The sequence below is a fragment of the Arvicanthis niloticus genome, chromosome 11 (genome assembly GCF_011762505.2).
Source record: "Arvicanthis niloticus isolate mArvNil1 chromosome 11, mArvNil1.pat.X, whole genome shotgun sequence".
Lineage (NCBI taxonomy): Eukaryota > Metazoa > Chordata > Mammalia > Rodentia > Muridae > Arvicanthis > Arvicanthis niloticus.
Window position 1 is genome coordinate 9,965,863 of NC_047668.1, and position 19,852 is coordinate 9,985,714.

At 43.4% G+C, this 19,852-nt stretch overlaps 1 protein-coding gene across 18 annotated transcripts in view; it reads right to left on the bottom strand.

The window, feature by feature from the left end:
* Positions 1–3,161: 3,161 nt before the first annotated feature.
* Mia2 (MIA SH3 domain ER export factor 2) overlaps positions 3,162–19,852 on the bottom strand; it is a 102,825-nt gene continuing 86,134 nt past the window's right edge. For 12 of the 18 annotated variants that reach the window (XM_076941840.1, XM_076941839.1, XM_076941838.1 and 9 more), the window contains 8 exons: positions 19,614–19,681; positions 18,449–18,531; positions 16,248–16,376; positions 12,773–12,931; positions 8,134–8,250; positions 6,861–6,919; positions 4,624–4,858; positions 3,162–3,703 (listed from right to left, as the gene is read on the bottom strand). In XM_076941840.1, the coding sequence (XP_076797955.1) occupies positions 3,540–3,703; positions 4,624–4,858; positions 6,861–6,919; positions 8,134–8,250; positions 12,773–12,931; positions 16,248–16,376; positions 18,449–18,531; positions 19,614–19,681 (1,014 nt within the window). In that variant the 3' untranslated portion in view covers positions 3,162–3,539. Of the gene's footprint in view, positions 3,704–4,623; positions 4,859–6,860; positions 6,920–8,133; positions 8,251–12,772; positions 12,932–16,247; positions 16,377–18,448; positions 18,532–19,613; positions 19,682–19,852 lie in introns of those variants that run through there. The other 6 variants (XM_076941843.1, XM_076941842.1, XM_076941841.1 and 3 more) reach the window with 2 other exon arrangements.

Here is a 19,852-nt window from a genome sequence, read left to right on the forward strand (position 1 = left end):
CCCCATGACCATCATCCATCCCTGCATGAGAGTGGATGGCTGTGCACTGGCCCCCATGACCATCATCAATCCCTGCATGAGAGTGGATGCCTGTTACACTGCCCCCCACGACCATCCTCCATCCCTGCATGAGGTGATGCCTGTTACACTGGCCCCCACGACCATCATCCATCCCTGCATGAGAGTGGATGGCTGTGCACTGGCCCCCACAACCATCATCCATCCCTGCATGAGAGTGGATGCCTGTTACACTGGCCCCCACGACCATCATCCATCCCTGCATGAGAGTGGATGCCTGTGCACTGGCCCCCACGACCATCATCCATCCCTGCATGAGAGTGGATGCCTGTTACACTGGACCCCACAACCATCATCCATCCCTGCATGAGAGTGGATGCCTGTGCACTGGCCCCCACGACCATCATCCATCCCTGCATGAGACTGGATGGCTGTTACACTGGCCCCACACGACCATCATCCATCCCTGCATGAGAGTGGATGGCTGTGCACTGGCCCCCACAACCATCATCCACCCCTGCATGAGAGTGGATGGCTGTGCAGTGGCCCCCACGACCATCATCCATCCCTGCATGAGAGTGGATGGCTGTGCACTGCCCCCCCCCCCCCCCAACCATCATCCATCCCTGCATGAGAGTGGATGCCTGTTACACTGGCCCCCACAACCATCCTCCATCCCTGCATGAGGTGATGCCTGTTACACTGGCCCCCCACAACCATCCTCCATCCCTGCATGAGAGTGGATGCCTGTTACACTGGCCCCCCACAACCATCCTCCATCCCTGCATGAGAGTGGATGCCTGTTACACTGGCCCCCACGACCATCATCCATCCCTGCATGAGAGTGGATGCCTGTTACACTGGCCCCCATGACCATCATCCATCCCTGCATGAGAGTGGATGCCTGTTACACTGCCCCCCACGACCATCATCCATCCCTGCATGAGAGTGGATAGCTGTGCACTGGCCCCCACGACCATCATCCATCCCTGCATGAGAGTGGATGGCTGTGCACTGCCCCCACAACCATCATCCATCCCTGCATGAGAGGTGATGCCTGTTACACTGGGCCCCCACGACCATCATCCATGCCTGCATGAGAGTGGATGCCTGTTACACTAGACCCCACGACCATCATCCATCCCTGCATGAGAGTGGATGCCTGTTACACTGGCCCCCCACAACCATCCTCCATCCCTGCATGAGAGTGGATGGCTGTGCACTGGCCCCCACGACCATCATCCATCCCTGCATGAGAGTGGATGGCTGTGCACTGGCCCCCACAACCATCATCCATCCCTGCATGAGAGTGGATGCCTGTTACACTGGCCCCCACGACCATCATCCATCCCTGCATGAGAGTGGATGCCTGTGCACTGGCCCCCACGACCATCATCCATCCCTGCATGAGAGTGGATGCCTGTTACACTGGACCCCACAACCATCATCCATCCCTGCATGAGAGTGGATGCCTGTGCACTGGCCCCCACGACCATCATCCATCCCTGCATGAGACTGGATGGCTGTTACACTGGCCCCCACGACCATCATCCATCCCTGCATGAGAGTGGATGCCTGTGCACTGGCCCCCACAACCATCATCCACCCCTGCATGAGAGTGGATGGCTGTGCAGTGGCCCCCACGACCATCATCCATCCCTGCATGAGAGTGGATGGCTGTGCACTGCCCCCCCCCCCCAACCATCATCCATCCCTGCATGAGAGTGGATGCCTGTTACACTGGCCCCCACGACCATCCTCCATCCCTGCATGAGGTGATGCCTGTTACACTGGCCCCCCACAACCATCCTCCATCCCTGCATGAGAGTGGATGCCTGTTACACTGGCCCCCCACAACCATCCTCCATCCCTGCATGAGAGTGGATGCCTGTTACACTGGCCCCCACGACCATCATCCATCCCTGCATGAGAGTGGATGCCTGTTACACTGGCCCCCATGACCATCATCCATCCCTGCATGAGAGTGGATGCCTGTTACACTGCCCCCCACGACCATCATCCATCCCTGCATGAGAGTGGATAGCTGTGCACTGGCCCCCACGACCATCATCCATCCCTGCATGAGAGTGGATGGCTGTGCACTGCCCCCACAACCATCATCCATCCCTGCATGAGAGGTGATGCCTGTTACACTGGGCCCCCACGACCATCATCCATGCCTGCATGAGAGTGGATGCCTGTTACACTAGACCCCACGACCATCATCCATCCCTGCATGAGAGTGGATGCCTGTTACACTGGCCCCCCACAACCATCCTCCATCCCTGCATGAGAGTGGATGGCTGTGCACTGGCCCCCACGACCATCATCCATCCCTGCATGAGAGTGGATGGCTGTTACACTGGCCCCTACGACCATCATCCATCCCTGCATGAGAGTGGATGGCTGTGCACTGGCCCCCATGACCATTGTTTTTAAACTGATAAAAAAGAAAGCTAGTCAACTTAGTGGACTAAGGTTTTTTGTTTTGTTTTTTTTTTAAAAAGAAAGAAATTCAACATTAGACAGTATCTGGGCTTTTTTAAAAAATGTATCCATATTTAAGTTTTTTTTGTTTTGTTTTTCAAGACAGGGTTTCTCTGTTTAGCCCTGGCTGTCCTGGAATTTACTCTGTAGACCAGGCTGGCCTCAAACTCAGAAATCCACCTTTCTCTGCCACCAAGTGCTGGGATTAAAGGCGTGTGCCACCACCGCCCAGCCATATTTAAGTTATTAAAGTGTATTAATTTGTTTTGGGTCATTCATATCTAACTGTAAGAACTAGGGTACATATTTTATAAGATAATCAAATCAGAAAGACCATAAAATGCTTTACTTGTGCAGGCGTCTTCTCTATGTGCATGTCTGTACACTGCGTGCATACCTGGTACATGTGGAGGTCATCAGAGGCCATTGAATCCCCTGGCTGGAGTTACAGAGGGTCGTGAACTGCCCAACTTGTGAACCAAACCCAAATTCTCCAGAAGACCAGCCAGTGTTCTTAACTGTTGAGCCATTATCTCTCCAGCCCCAAATGCTTTACTTTTGAACCACTGAATTATTGGTACAGGTAAGAAGACTAATTTATGAAACCAAATTATGGGAAACTGGCTAGTTTTATTATTATCAATAACAAACAAGACTTTAAATCAATTAAAATTTTATTTGATTAAACAGAGTTATTTTTACATTGCCTACAACCATGGTGAACACATTCCTGGTATAAAGACACAGCCTTTTGAGTTTGAGATAGCCCCAACTATAAGATTACATATATAAAACTACCATAATTATAGATGAGGTAATCAAAGTAAAATAGTTATACTATCTAGAATAAAATAAAATGGAATAATTTACTCATAAGATCCATATTTAAATCATCTTTATTTACAAAATACTATCCTGAGAATTATAATTCCATTAAGCTTCAATTTGAGCAAAAATATAATCACGTAAGTAACAGCAGTTACTTAAACTGAAAAGAGAAGGAAATGACTGACGGGGGGCGGGAGCAAACGCTGTCAGGTCTCCTGTGTTTCTGGAGGGTCAGCTGCAGGTTCTTGTGAAGGCGGGATCAAGTCTGGGGGGAGCTCACTTCTACTTTCAGGATGTGGGGGTCGGGGGAAGAAGCCAGCTCTTGGGGGAAGGTACGGTGGAAAGCCCCTCGGTGCGTACACAGTTCTCCCTGTTCAAAGACATTAGTAGAAGATACCGGGAGCCTACACTGAGTACTACACACTTCTTCAAACTACCAGCTCCAGTAGCTATTATGACATTCAAATATTTATACCAGAATTCTTGATCTCAAGAATTCATTTTGTCACTGAAAAATGTACTTCTTCAAAAACATAGGATTAATAAGAATATCATTAATTTCAGGTATGTTTGTCCTATCCCAGGAGATACAGAGATTTTGATACACTCAAGACTTTAAAACCTTGATATTCTACTAAAAATATTTCCTATAATACCAAGGACCACCTTAAAACTTCCCAAACAAAATTCATTTTGATTCACCTTGAACTTTAAAACCAGTGATGAGGTCAGAGAGCGAATACCTAGGACAACTCAGCTGGTTCCTGACTAGTACCTGAAACCAGGATTTACTGTGTTGAAACGCAAATGGTAACGTATGCTGTACAGACAATAAATCACGTTCATTTTAGAATGTAAGGGTATTAAGGGAGCCCAGTAAGTTCAACAAATAACCAAACATGATCACAGACTTAATAAATACGATCACTTAGGAACTATTTATGAAAGAGACTACAGCATTTTAGTCAGTAGTCTTAAGACTAAAATATAATCATTTAACTAATTGCCACAATACGTTTCTATCAAATGAAATACACATAATTTTAATCTTAAAACTACTTGTAAATTCAGTGGTTTTCTGAATTATCACAATACAGTTAAAATTAAAAATTAGCTAAGGTGGATGGAGCCTGGCTCCCTCTGATGCTGGACTCTAACCTGTGAGCTGTATAAACCCTTTCCCTCCCCTGAGGTGGTTCTGGTTAGTGTGTATCACAGCAACAGGGACCAAACTAGAAGTAAAAAGTACAGATAAACTGTCATATGCATGGACTATTAAAAAAAGCCTACCTGGGAAAGGAGGAAGTGGTGGGCCAGGGAAGTCCCTTGCCGGAAAATAATCTCGAGGAGCTGTATAGATGTTTCCTGGAGGAGGTGGGGGGAAGGAGGGACCCCTTCTCATGAACTGGCTCCTTGGATCCACTGGAAACATTGGGTCTCTGACTGGGGGAAATGGTGGAGGGAGAAAGCCACGGCCAGCTGCTTCGCATTCAGCAGGGAGAGGAGAATCAGGCACATTGGAGTTCTGTAACAGATTGACAACCAGCAGTCAGTACAGGCTCAATTCATAGCTCCTTTCCTGGGAACATTAGGCACAAAAGAAAGCTTGTAGGCCCCTATGTTCAAAGTGGTCCATGACACTCTAGAAAGCTGCACAACAGACTGTTTCCCACATCGGCATGCAAGCTGCATGTCAACATATATTTTTACTAACTCAACAAAAAACTTTAAACATGGCAGTTAACAGTCTACCTAGCTCTACTAAAACTCAAGTACAGTTCAAGCATATCAAAACAGACACCTGAAAAGATAAAAACACTGTTGTCAAACACACATGTAAAAGGAAAATGTTAACACACTGATATTTTGGAGATGAGGAGGGGAACGAAGGGGGGGGGGGTCAGGTGTAGGGAGAACCAGCCAAGTGAACAGAAATGGGGTGGGGTGGGGGGGCATCTCTAGGACCTGCCAGAGACCTGGGATAAAGGAGGCTCTAAGGAGTCTATGAGGTTGACTCTAGCTGAGATTCCTAGCAGTGGGGGATACAGAGCCTAAAGTGACCTCCTGTAGCCAGGCAGGAACCCCAGTGGAGGGATAAGGACACCAATCTACCCACAAAACCTCTGACACAAAATGTATCCTGCCTACAAGAAGGATAAAGATGGAGCAGAGACTGAGAGAACTAATGACCAGCCCAACTTGAGACCCGTCCTATAGGCAAGCACTAATCCCTGACACTATTAAAGATATCCTGTTATGCTTGCAGACAGGAACCTAGCATAACTGTCCTCTGAGAGGCTCCACTCAGCAGTGACGGGAACAGATGCAGAGACCCACAGCCAAACATTAGACGGAGCTTGGGAAGTCGTACGGAAGAGTTGGGGAGGATTAAGGGCCCTGGAGGGGATAGACGCCACAAGTAAACCAAGAATCAACTCATCTAGACCCTTGGGGCCCCCAGAAACTGAACCACCAACCAAGGGCTGGACCTAGGCCTCCTCAGACATGTGGCAGATGTGCAGCTTGGTCTTCACATGGGTCTCCCCAAAACTGGAGTGGGGTGCTTACACTGACTCTCTTACCTGCTTGTAGGTCCTCTCCCCTAACTGAACTATCTTGTCTAGACTCAATGAGAGAGGCTGTACCTAGTCCTGTAGTGACTTAAAGTACCAGGGTGGGCTGGTACCCGGTGGGGACCTCCACTTTCTCAAAGATAAAAGGGGGGGTGATGTGTGTTGGGGAGGGGACTGAAAGGAGAGGGGGCCTGTGATCAGGATGTAAAGTGAATAAACTAGTGGGAAAAAAATACTGATATTTTCAAAATGACCAAAATCAATGTTATATTTTAAAACTAAAACATACTTTAAGATTCAAATAGGATTTCAAGGAAGAAATTCTAAAATTGTGTTCAGCTAGTAAGGTGGCTTAAAAACCCATCTGAAAGTCATGCTTTTTTTTTTTTAAGGGGGGGAGCTGTCAGGTTTCTTGTTTGTTTTTTTTAAATGTTTGATTTACCACATGTGTATAGGTATTTTGCCTTCATGTTTGTCAGCACACCAAGCACAACCATGCACAATCCTTGGGAGATAAGAATAGGGCTTCAGATCCCCAGGACTGGAGTTAAGGATGGTTGTGAGAGACCATGCAGTTGCTGGGAATCAAACCCAGGCCTTATGAGAGCAGCCGGTGCTCTTAACCTGTAAGCCATTTCTCCAGCTCATTATCTGGCTTTTTGAGACAACATCTCCTTATGTAGCCCACACTGACTCTGAACTCACAATCCTCCTGCCTCAGTCTGCCAAAATGTCAGGGTTACAACGTACACCATCAAAACCTGGCTTGTGAGCTATAGTATTTCACCATAGGTGAAAGAAAACCATAGCCAGAAAGGAAACAGTATTAATCCTAAGTAGAAGTATGTTTTAGTAATATATTGATACCACAAAGTAGAATAGTTCTAGCCTTATTCTACCAAAACCAAGAAACTGGTTATGACACATGGGTGGAATTCAATTTTCAATACTTACACCAAGATTATCTTTGGTATCATTTCTACTGGATTCCATTTCTGAGGATACTGGCCCATCTAGGAGAAAAAAAAAATTAAACCAGGAAAAAAAATTCATGAGTACTTGCTTCCATTCCGAGTATTTACAGAAGCAAATGACACTGCTATGCTCCCCCTCCCTTGCTGGCACAGGAGAACAACTTGACGTGAGTATTCCATATTAGGGTCCCAAGAGCAGCCAGAGGCCTGTGGAAAATTCAGTAGAAGAGACATTCTTTTGCAGTGTTGTGATGACCTTTCCAGCTAGTTCTTAAGCAGTCTTGCTGCAACAGCCTCCTAAGGGAACTTCTTGGGGGACAGCACCCAACTCCCTGTCTTTCCTGTTTGCCCTCCTTCCCCTCAGTATACTATATATATTTTTGTTATAAAGTACCCTTGTGGTACTCAGTGAATGCACAATGAAAACTTAATTTCTGAATTCTGTCCTTTCCTGATGTTGCGTGCTTTGCACTACTGTAGATACACACACTTCCCACAACAGTGGGTGCCTCAGTAGTAGTCGAACAGGTCCCAAAAACAGATCCAATCGACTGAATATCAAATGATTAAATGAGAACTGGTTACGAACATGAACCCAAATGTTTTTCTGGTAGTCTTTTATACATCCATTGTCATCTGGCTGCCTAATATCTTTGACTGCAAAACAGGGTATGTGTAAATGGACTGAAAACAACAAGACCATAGCTAAGGAACAGAGACAAGGGAAACAGAGTAAACCCTTATCATGGAACCAACGCTAACCTTCAACACATTTTTTTCCTGCTTGTTATTTATTTAATTTTATTTATTTACTTATTCATTTATATGACATGCCTGTAATATGATACAACAAGGAAGAACTGGAAAGATGGCTCAGCTGCTCTTCCACAGGACCTGAGTTCAATTTCCAGAACCCACAGAGCAGCACTCGACCATTTGTAACTCCAGTTCCAGGGGACCTGACAGCTTGCTCCTGCCTCCACGGGCATCAGGCATGCATGTGATGCGCAGAATAAATGCAGGCAAAAACACTCTCACACATAACATAAAAATCAGTAAAATATTTTTTTTTAATAAGACAGTAAGAAATACAAACAGGGGAAATTCAGGAAAGAGATTCTGGCCTTCAGAGCTCTGTGAGGTAGTCACTCCATCAGCCCTCGGTTCAGTTCCCAGTCCTCTAGACCATACCAGTTTAATCATACGCAAGCACATTCACCCACACATGCAAGCACACACACAGTAGTTCTTACCCACTTTATCCAAAGAAGGCATATTATAACTTCTGAGTTCTGCTGGTCCAGAGAGTCTACCAGAATTAGAATAAAATCTATCTTGCCTTTGTGAAGCTGGATCAGAATATGGTTGGCCTAGAAAATATTTTTTTTAGAATATCTTCATTAATTACTTATGTTTAGACATTAGACTTAGACATTTCCTCTGCATCCAAAAACCATAAACCTATATTACAGGTAAGCACTACTCAAGAAAAGTTACCCTTGCATACTTTGACATGTTAGAATTTGAGCATTTCAATTACTGAGTATATGTAAGTTAAATTTACACATGAAATGCCGAAACAAGACAGCTTAGAATCTGTGGAAACAGAACTTACTCACTTCACCTTCAAATCATTGATAGCACCTCAAAGAAAGCACTCAAAATGTCAACAAATATGCTGAGCAGGCACTCAATGAGAAGGAAAACACAGTGAGAAATGCAGCACAAGAGTCACATTTGTCACCAACAGCAATTACTGCACACATCCTGTGTGCTCAAATTTTCAGTGACTTCAGAATTTTTGTTTTAGCATTCTGCTGGAGGATGGTTTTGTGCACTGTGTATTCAGATGCTGAGTGCTACACCCAGACACCTGGTTGCAGTCCAGGAAGTCCATGACCAAGTCTTAAAGTTACACACAAACTGTCTTCCATCACCTCTCATTGGCTGATAAAGAGAAGAGACAGGGTGGAACTTCGGATCCTAGTCAGGGTGTCCCAAAGGTGAGTAGAGAGTAGAAAAGGACCACAAGAAAAAAAGGAAGAGAGATGGACCTGGGGGTTTTGCCATGAGGCCTCGACAAGAGACATGAGGACACACATGGGGCAGAGCAAGCCAGGGCAAAGCCAGATGGCACATAACAGGGCATGCTGCCGGGTAGCAGCAGCTGAGTCGGGTTAGATAGCTCAGACCTGCTCGGCTTAATGCTTGCAGCTTCTTAAAAACTAACAGGTCTTTCATGTCTTTTATTCAGGAGCTAAAATGGGCTAAAACCGGGGTAAAATATACAGGGGCGAAGAGAATCCCCCCAAATTACATTTACAGCATTTATTCCAAACTGAAGGAAGATGTGTCTCAACTGGTAAGGAGAAGGTCACAGCTCAGATGACGGCATCTGCACACGCCTTTGTGCACTAACTCTACGAAACGAGGCCTCAGCGGCCACTCTCCTTCAGTCACAAGGGTCAGTTAGAATGGCAAAATGGAACTCTCAATTCCTAGTGGAGCTGCTGTGAAAGAAACAACAAGGAACCTGTTTCAGTCTTGAGAGGTGATGGCGGACTTACTCAGAATGGTAGGAAGATACCAACTCCAGACTCTGGAAACAAAGAGACTGGGCTATGCAGTTCTCGGTGTGTGCCTGGCAGTCCTATGCCTACTTGACACAGCTAAAGTCACCTAGAGAAGGGAGCCTCAGCCAAGAAAAGCTTCCATAAGATCTGACAGAAGGCAAAGCTGCAGGGCGTTTTCTTAATCCTGTGACCAACAGAGGGCCTCGCCCACTGTGGGGGGTGCCATCCCCGGGTAGGTGTCCTGGGGAGCAGGCCAGTTAGCAGCACCCTGTGGGCCTGTGTACCGGAGGCTGGAGGCTTTCCGTGGGGATCTCCGGCCAGGTGCGAGGGTTCAAAGGGGAGAGAGTATAAGCAGGGAGGGGAATGGCCTGCTGCCACCGCCCCAGTTGCAGCAGAGGCCAGGCATCCATAGCTCTGTGCTGAGTCGGGCAGGCTGAGCCAGCGAGAGGCCAACTAGCCAGCAAGGAGTGCAGGGAAGGTCCTGATGGCATTTTGGGAGAGCAGCTCTCTTCCCAAGTGGCAGTGTTACAGCTCTTACGACAGAAGCTCTCAGATGATGGAGAAATTCTTGCACACCTTTATTCTTTCTGGATAGGATTCTTATATACAGTTTTGGGGCGGGTCAGGGTCTGGCAGCAGGTACCTCCTATTGGCTTGGTCTGAGAGCTTGGGGAGACCTTATCTACATGTGGGAGGGCCTGGGGCGCTGTTCCTACTGACTGATGGCCACAGACCTCTCTATGGGATGCTGTAGCTGTGTGAAAGGAGCCAGGGGCCCGGGAGCATGGCCAAACTCCTACCTTCCCTGAGGGTCTCTGGGGTTCAAAACCTGCTCAACCAGGTACCAGCTGCCTCTCACAGCCCTCTGCCCCACAGCACCCCTCCATGGCCTCTGCATCAGCTCCTGACTCCAGATTCCTGCCTTATTTGAGCTCCTGTCCTGACTTTCTTCAGTGATGGACTCTGATGTGGAAGATAAAGCCAAACAAACCCTTTCCTCCCCAAGGTGCTTTTGGTCATGGTGTTTCATCACAGCGATAGAAACCCTAACTAAGATACTATCCTGCTGCAGACATCAACCAACAGTGCCAATGGCCTCCCACAGCCTCACTGGCAGGGGTTCATAACATGAAGACCTAGAACTCAGTATGAGCTGTGTCACTCCTCTTTTGATTTAACCACATGAGACGGCCTGAAGAAAGGCAAGGAAACCACTTAGATGAAACAGAGTCAGTGGAGAAAATGGTATTTAATGAGCTCCCAAGAGGAAGGGGACGTGACTAAGGAAAGTTCTAAAACTCACTTAGACTACCTTTCAGATCTCAGCAGAGAGCTAATAGAGCCTTATATCTAAACAGAATGCCCCTTTTCTTCAAACATGGGATTCGTTAGACAGAAGAATTAAGTGGAGAAACCTGAAACAACTCATCCTTAATAGGGTCTCAAGAGAACACATTGGCGTTTTGCTCCCTATGTACACCAAAATATCAGAAACTTAGACTTTATTCTTTAACAAAATATATACATTTTGCCCTCCACTAACAAAAGCAATCTGTTCCTTATATCTGGGGTTTATTGTGTGGCAGGTATTAAAACAATGTATTGGTCTCGATATAGTATATGCTCTTAGAGTCTAACTGTAACAGTAATCAGCAGTGCAATGCGGCCGATCACTTTAAACATTCACTTATTTTGTGTGTTATGTGTACATAGGCCACGGCATGAGAGTAGAGGTTCAAAAGACAGTTTTCCGGAGTCAGCTCTCTCCTTCTACCATGTGGGTTCCAAGGACTGAACTTGGGCTTTCAGGCTTGTTGGCAAGCACCCAGACCTCCTGAGCCATCTCACTGACTGTATGGTTGGTGTTTTAATAAAGGTATATGCATGTAACAAGAAAAGCAGATTACCAATCACAATGGGAGTAAAAATTAAATGGGGTCAATACTAAACTTTGTTGCTTACCACAGCTAGATCATAAGGCCCTATCATTGAAGATAAACGAAATTCTGCTGTAGGATAGAGAGAACTCAAACTGACCTAGAAACTTCTTCCCACAGGCTAGCTTTCATAGTGCCAGAAGGTGCCAAAAGGTCCACTAGAGAAGAAAAGTTGCCAGTGGAAGCCCTAATGGCTTTTGTATGTTACAGGAATGGCCTTCCGGGGTCAATACACCCACTGGCCCACGGCGCCATGACTCTTTTGGGAATGACCAACCATTTCCTGATTGAACTTGAGGCCTGCTTTACAGAAGGAAATTCATGCAAAGTATGTTTGTGGCTGGGAAGGTCACAGTCCCTAGAGGGGACCTACAAATGTTTTGTTAAATGGATATGTTATCAGAAAGAGGCTAAGCCAAACACGGTTCCAGAACATCCAACATTAGCCAGGCATCCCTGGTGAGAGGGACTGACTATCTTAAACTAGGACAGACCCACAGTGTTCACAAGACTCAAACAGAATTGCAAGTTTTGGTGAGAGAGTGATTCTTAAGCAGAAGTAAGCAAAAGAAAGAAATCCTATTCTGTTACTCTCTCTCTCTCTAATGATTTGGAAGGTGAAGGCTGAGCACTTTCTTGAAAGGGAACCTACATAAAACAGAGCTAACTTGGAGGACTGAAAACAGAGATCAACCACAAATTGAGAAGCCTGAATTCAAGCAGCCACAGAGTTAGCAACCCCTAGGACACTGCTGTGACAAGCTGAAAAGTGTATGCAGCAGGAGGCTGAGCATAGGCCTCGAGTGGCAGGAAGGTCAGCCTGGGGGCCCAGCCGGCTCTTCAAGGCTGCAGTCTTGAGAAGCTGAAGCACAGCTCTGTCCTTGGCATCCAGAGAAGCAGGTCCTGCACCTGCACATATCTCAGGAAGGTAGCTGCTTCTCTCACTCCCAAGTGGGAGACACCTGCCAGCCAGAATACTGGTCACCTCAAAGAATATCATCTGGGGAGTCTCAAGAAAGATGGGAGAACCTGCCCAGGATGCAGAAGGATTACAGAGTTCAAACAGCAGCAGTAAGAGAATTTCAACAACCATGTTTGTGAACATATATATATATTTTTTAAATCTCAAGATATGTAACTAAATTCTGGGCAAGAAATGTTGGCTAAAATAACAATAGAAATTTTCACTTTTTAGCTATACATTTCCACATTACTCAGATTATCAAAAATAAGCATTATTACTTTTATAAGCAACAAAAACAATTGGGAAAAGCTTCTTCTAATGTAAACCATCACCTCCTAATATTCTTTTTCAAAAGACTTATTCTTATTCCTAAAACGTATCACGATATGTTTTAAGATAAGGCTGTTGTTTCACACACCTGGTGGTGGATGGGCTGTCATCCTGCGATCTTGTTCCCATGGAGGTGACAGGGACCTGTCAGAAGGTGGTCTAGGAGCATCAGATAACCTTTCATAGCTTGTGTCTCCTCTTTCAGTGTTCATCTGATAGTCCAGAAGGTTCTCAGGGCCTCGTGAGCCTAATTAAAGAAAATACAAATCTACCTTATCTCAAGAAGTGTCACAAAAGATAAAATCAAGGCACTTTTTAAAAGTAAATACTAATTCAAACAAAGCTTCCCTAGTATACATTTAGATTATAATTCTACCAAAACCATTTCTAAGAAACAGGAAAAATAATTTTATTATGTACATAAACAAATACTTGCTTATGAGCTGGGTGTATAGCTCAGAGATTAGAATATTTGCTTAGCTAACACAAGGCTCTGGGGTCAACCCGCAGCATAAAATACATAAGTAAATAAATATCCAACAACACTTGCCTATAAAATGCATCTTTAAGCATTATCACCATCAGCACTTTATAATTACATCCGGTGGTTAAATAAGTAAATACTATATCTGAAAAATAAGGCAGAGAAAGGAACTTGTAAAGACTTACACTAAGCAAATGCAGAAGAGAGTGAGAAGGTTCTGTAGGTCAGGATCTCTGTCCCAGCTCTCTTAGGCTACATGCCTATCTCAGCCAGTCTGCCACTGACCCAGCAGTTTCAGACAACAACTTTGGAAGTGTATTACACTAACAAACAGTAAGAGGCCAAAACTTGTACCAGAAGTTATAATCCCAATTTGCAATTTTAATCTACTATGATTATACATTCTAGAAAATTCCCATATCTTTCCTTCTAGCTTGCTCCCCCTCACTGGTTCATGAGAAGGCTACAAAGAGAGAACACTCAGGAGTCCACCTGGCTGCATGCATCTCTCCTGAAGCACACAGGCCTTAATGAAAGACTCAAAAGGTTCTCCTCTGCGCTTGCTACCAGAGGACTAAAGTCACAGGCCAAGAGACTACTAGGTAGACATTGCAAACATAAAAATATAAAAGCTTAAAGAACAAGTTATATACAATTCACTCTCTAAAAATAAATTGTTTTCCTTATACACAATCTTATTCAAGCTTTCAAATTTCAAGATACCAAGAGGAAGCAGAAGGAGCCACTCTTTCCTTTCACTGGTCATAGGAAACGTGCTCCAAATCAAGATTTTAAACCTGTAGGTAACTTACCAAGAGCTTCTGTAGCTTTTTGAAAAGTCAGGAAACAACCTTGCGAATGATCTAAACACACTGTCACTTAAAAGCAATTAAACAGAAGAGGAAAGTACTTAAACAGCAGAGGGAAAGGAAAAGCAGTCTTTACTCTCATTTCAAACATGCATTTGACTACAAGCAATCCTTGACTTATGCAATTCAACTTCCAGTGAGTTAGCTTAGCCAATTAAACCCTATTTCTAGGGCACTAGGCTGGGGATAGCTAGCTGCTACCCATGTGTGCTGTGCAAAATTAACTTTGTCTTAAGGAATAGTCTTCTCTTAATGAAATGTGGTAACACTGTACAGGAAATATCACAAATCACAAAAGTGCAATGGCAAACACGTGTCTGGCTTCAGTTATGTTGCTACAGGCATGTAATATGACACGACACTATTTCTGAATATGAAATATTTCTGATTTATGAAGTGTAAACGGTGGTGGCAGTGACTGACAGCCCTAAGCCCAAAGCTTACTGCAGACATGTAAACTTCAAAACAAAACCCCATTCTGGAGTGTTCAATACAACCCCCTAGGGCTCCATGTTTGTGGCATAGTCACTTTCCCTAGAAGTTTCCAGTTCAAAAGCAACACAAGCAAAGCTCTTCTTGAGGTGAGCCATACAGCCATGTCTGGCACCCAATTCAGGAGCTGAGGCATGAAAACAATTCTACATGGAGCAAACTGATGAGCCAAGAAGATAACAAAGAGGAAACAGGCTGCTTCACCTGCAGCACTGAACACTGGGAGCCTGGGAAACTGGTATTCTCACTGTTTGAAGCCAACTCCAAAGAATAAGGTTCTAAAATATGTACAATGGCGTTGGGTTTAGCAGAAGTGTCTGTTGCCTGGGAGACTCTGGAGATGAGTGGACTCAGTCAGTATGAAATGTTGGCATGTTTCGCTTAGCTTGCTGTTTTATAGTCCCGTTACTCTCTGCTTCACACTTAGTTTGTTAAGTCACTTACATAAATGGTTAGAGACATTCATGAGCAGTTCATGGACTTAATGTAGCTATGGAAATACAGAAAAAGCAAGGTGGTACGGGAACAATGCAGACAACCTGGCTTAGTCGCTCAAAGTGTAAGTAAGTTAGGTCACTAAAAAGACCCCATCAAAACTCTGTAAGAAACAACACTTCTGACTGCCTTCATGATTCAAAAAAGGAGGATGGGACTTTCATAGTTTGATTTTCTACAATTAAAAAAAAAATGTTAATTTTCATATAAAATTCTACATTCTGATCCTGTTTCATAAAAAACACATTTAATGCTGGTTATACTGCTATATCTTATGTATTTTTTTTTTTTTTTGATTTGTTGACTATAAACCTTCAGGGCTGAGCATTGCAAATCTAAACTCTGCAATACTGAGATGCTTCAAAACTCACAACTACACCCAGAGAGTCTGGCATTCAGAGCACTTGAGATTTCTGTGTTTTCAGGGTTGGGATGGCCATCTGCACTGACTGCATGTCAGAGGCGGGATGGTCACCTGCATTATACTGTGCGCCAGAGTTGGGATGGCCACTGTGGTGGTTTGAGTATACTTGGCCCAGGGAGTGGCACTATTAGGAGGTGTGGCCTTATTGGAGTAAGTGTGGCCTTGTTGGAGTAGGTGTGGCCTTGTTGGAGGAAGTGTGTCACTCACTGTAGGGGTGGCCTTTCAGACTCTCTTCCTAGCTGCCTGGAAGACAGTCTTCTCCTAGTTGCCTTTGGAACAAGATGTAGAACTCCCAGATCCTTCCCCCAGCATCATGCCTTAATAGACTGAACTTCTGAACGTATAAGCCAGCCCCAATTAAATGTTGTCCTTTAGAAGAGTTGCTTTGGTCATCGTGTCTCTTCACAACAATGGAAACCTTAACTCACCTGTACGACACTGTGTAAGAGAAAAACATATCAGAACAAGGTGCTATAGAGTTTGTTTTTTTGAAGCAAAATCTTACTATGTAGCTTTGAATAGCCTGGGAACTACTATGTATACCATGCTGGCCTCAAACTAACAGAGATCCTTCTGCTTCTGCCTCCCAACTGCTGGGATTAAAGGTGTGTGCCACCATATCTGGTCAAATATTCTCTATCCAGTTAAAAAAAAAAATAAGCAAATTTCTGATAAGTGCAAGGAATGCCTGTATTTTCCAAATGTCTATTTGGTTAAAGATTATTTTAAAGGTAAGGTAAGATGAAAATATAAAGTAAGGAAGAAATTTAGAGTAGTAAAAATGTTTAAACAAATATACCTCTTCCTCCTCCCCCTGGAAGCAAAGGTGAGAGTCTGAGTGGACCCTCCAACAAAGTTGGAGGAGAGAGAAAAGCTCTCGTTTCAGATGGAGGTCGGCCCAATGGTGAGGGACCATATGGGGAGTGCTCTGGAATAATTAAAAAAGCAGGTATAAATGCATGTCCAGTTAGCTGTACCGCAATGCTAGAATCCCACTCAGCAACTGTCGGCCTAAGTCTGACCTGTGCCCTGAACACTACACAGGATTAAATAAAACAGGGAGTGTGGCACTTTTAAAGCTTCTCAGCAAATTAGATATCAGTCAATTAAAACATTAGATTGCATATATAAACACCCAGAATTTGAATTCTGTCACCTTTATACTTATATATACAGCTAAATACTATTCTGATAGTTTCAACGGTTTTATTTTACTTTTAACTTTGCACATCTGTGTTTGTCTGTGTGTGGGTATGTACACGTGAGTGGCAGTGGATCCCCTGGAGCTGGAGTTAACAGGGACCATGAGCTCGTTGACGTGGGTGCTAGGAAGCGAACTCAGGACCTCTGAAAGAGCAGTACGTGCTCTTAACAGCTGAGTCATCTCTTCAGCCCTGAGAGTTACGATTCTTAAAACGTGAAGGTGTTTCTCTGTCTCTGTTGAATGTTATTATTTTTATCTGTGCAATGCTGAGGACAAGCCACAAGCTCCCAGGGAAATATTATGTGGTTAAATAAATGCAATTTTCAGAACACATGGTACATAAAAACCAACGACAGACAAGTCCCAAATAAAACAAAAACATTAGCTTATTGTAAGTAATACACAGGTTAAACAAGGGTGCAAGCGGCACGCAGGAATTACAGAAACATTTAGGGAGCATGAAGTTGGTTTGCTTTGGGTTTTTTTTGTTTGTTTGTTTTTTTAACAGTCTCATTATGTGGCACTAGAACTGGTTATATAGACCAGATTGGCCTTAGACTCAGAGATCAGTCTGTCCTTTCCTCAGAGTACTAATACTAAAGATGTCTACCACTACACCCAGATGGCTTGGGATTTTGATATTCCCTCCCAATATTTCAAATGGGAAGATTTATAATATGCAAGTGCATGATTTATGTCAGAGCCAAACAGGTCATGTTCAACCATGAAACATTTTAGTAATGGTCAGAATTTGAAAGTAAATAAATATATAAAATACTCCAAAGAATCAGAGCCACTTTTGTATCCTTCTAAGTAAAAGATTCAGTTACATACTATCATGCATCCAATAAATTTCTCTGTATTCCGGATGACCAAGAGCTTAATCACTCCTAATTTGTGGTTATGCTTCCAAAGGCCAAAAAACAGCAACAAAAAATGAACTTAAACCTCAAGAAATTCACACTTCCAACACAGTAAGTCTTATAAAGTGTACCTGTTACACCCAAATAGTTTACAGAAAGATCACAGCTTAGTCTACCCTCCTCGACGCCTACACTAGGTCACACTAAAATCCTTTTCTATACTTGTCCCACGCCAAACATCGATACTTCTTGAAATCTACACTGATCTAGTATCTTAGGAGGTAAGACATAGTTACATTTTAATGAAAGCTGACTCTCAAAGTGATGACCTCCAGGTTATTAAAAGTAGATTCCACCAATAAAGATTTCTTTTCATAACAACAGGAGTTTAATTCCACTTCAACTAAAATTACTCTGAAAATGTTTAACTCAGTAATAAATGGGCAGAGATACCAACTGCATCTTTAAAGGGCCAACCCTCCCTGGGATAATTATAGTAATGACACTTTAGACTAAGGTTGCCCTGACTTTAAGCCAATAGCTCAGGAATTTCTTAAATAGCTATGCTAATTCTCACTTTACTAAAACAAACCTCCAAGTACTGTGAATATGTAAGCAGTTGTGATGCCATTCCACATAAGTATTTCTCATTCATTGTCTCAAAAATCAGCTTTTCAAAGAGTTGACAACACTAAATATCTGTCATGAGATCTACTGAAAAGGGGAGATACCAATCATTTTCATTATTGCTAGGAAAACAAAAACCCAGAAATTTAAGAGTTAATGAAATAGTTTCAAATAGAATATTGGCTACAAAATCCAAAATACTGTTAAGTGAAAATGTTAACTTACACTAATGTATACTATATATACAATATATATAAGATATATAATATGTATTTTAAACAAGGGGTTTAAAAAAAAAAAGACTACCTCTGCCAAATGCTGTATTTGGAACATCAAGTGCATAAGGATCTTTTTCTAAAAGTTCAAATTTAAACTCTGTTTCAGTTAATCTGCAAACAAAGAACAAACATCTCTACGTTACTCATCCAAAAGAAACACATTTTAAGCAAAGGCCACTTCCAAACCAGCTGCTCTCACAAGCTCAACATCGCAGAAAGAGAGGGCCTGAGGGGGCTCTGCCCTCGGCCCCACACTGACTTGGGGGTGACTGGCTTCTTGTAGAACACTGATGTCTGGAATTATTTAGCTCTTTAGAATTAGACTGGGGAACGCTACCTCGAAGAGTCCACATTTCTGATGTAGGAGAACATTCAAGATGAACCAATGCAAATATATCATTTACAGCTAAGGAAACTGAGGCAGGGAGTTTACCTGACCCATTCTAAATGAAAAGGCCAGGGCTGCAGCAGAGGCCCTGCCCTCAACTGCCATTCTGCCCTTGTCAAACTGGAAATTCCACTAAATGACTCTACTACTTTATTTCTAAACTTTGTTTCTTTAAATGTCATATTTTAAAACAAGCGTTATTTAGTTCTTGAACCTTACACCTAGAATAAGACAACTGTTTGACTTTAATTTCTGAGCTACAGGCCAGCAGACAGAAACTAGTTTTTAATGATGAGTCCAACACTCCAGAAGATTGCTGCCACCTTGAGAAAAGCATTTGTTTGTCCCTTTAACTCTTTCGCTTTCTTTCTGTACATGACTCCCAACAACAGCAACCTGAGAGCTGACACAATAAACACTCTCTCTCTCTCTCTCTCTCTCTCTCTCTCTCTCTCTCTCTCTCTCTCTCTCTCTCTCTCTCAGTGAAGAGCAAGGCGTTCTAAGCATCACTGTGCCGGACAGACATCCTTTCTTTCACCCACTCTCTTCTCTGTCCACTCATACTGGTTTAATTTTTTTTTTAAGCTACACTTTTTACAGTGTACCTTGTAAAAGCTTCTCTAAAGTGACACTGTAGTAGCCTAAAGAAGTATTTCAAACAAACAAAAAAATAAACACCTAGAAAAAGTAGCTAGATAGTTCATAAGAGTCTGTGGGAACGATAATTTTTCATTTCTTTTTATACAGATATTATATATGAAGAAACTACTTCCAGCTTTTAGAGTCCTCCCACAGAGAGACTTACTTCTGTCTGTTGTGGGCATTTTCTTTTCTTAAATCATTGAGATTTCTTTCCAGAGTTCGAGCAGCCAGCTTAAAGGAAAAAAAAAATACACTTGAAAATATATCTAAATAAACTTAAATGCAAGAGCAACATAAGCATCAGCATGATAGCACACAGCGTCATAACTGGAAACAGATACAAGTCTGTATCATTTTAAATTTGGGGAATTAATTCAAAAGGGAAATTAGTTTCATGCCAAC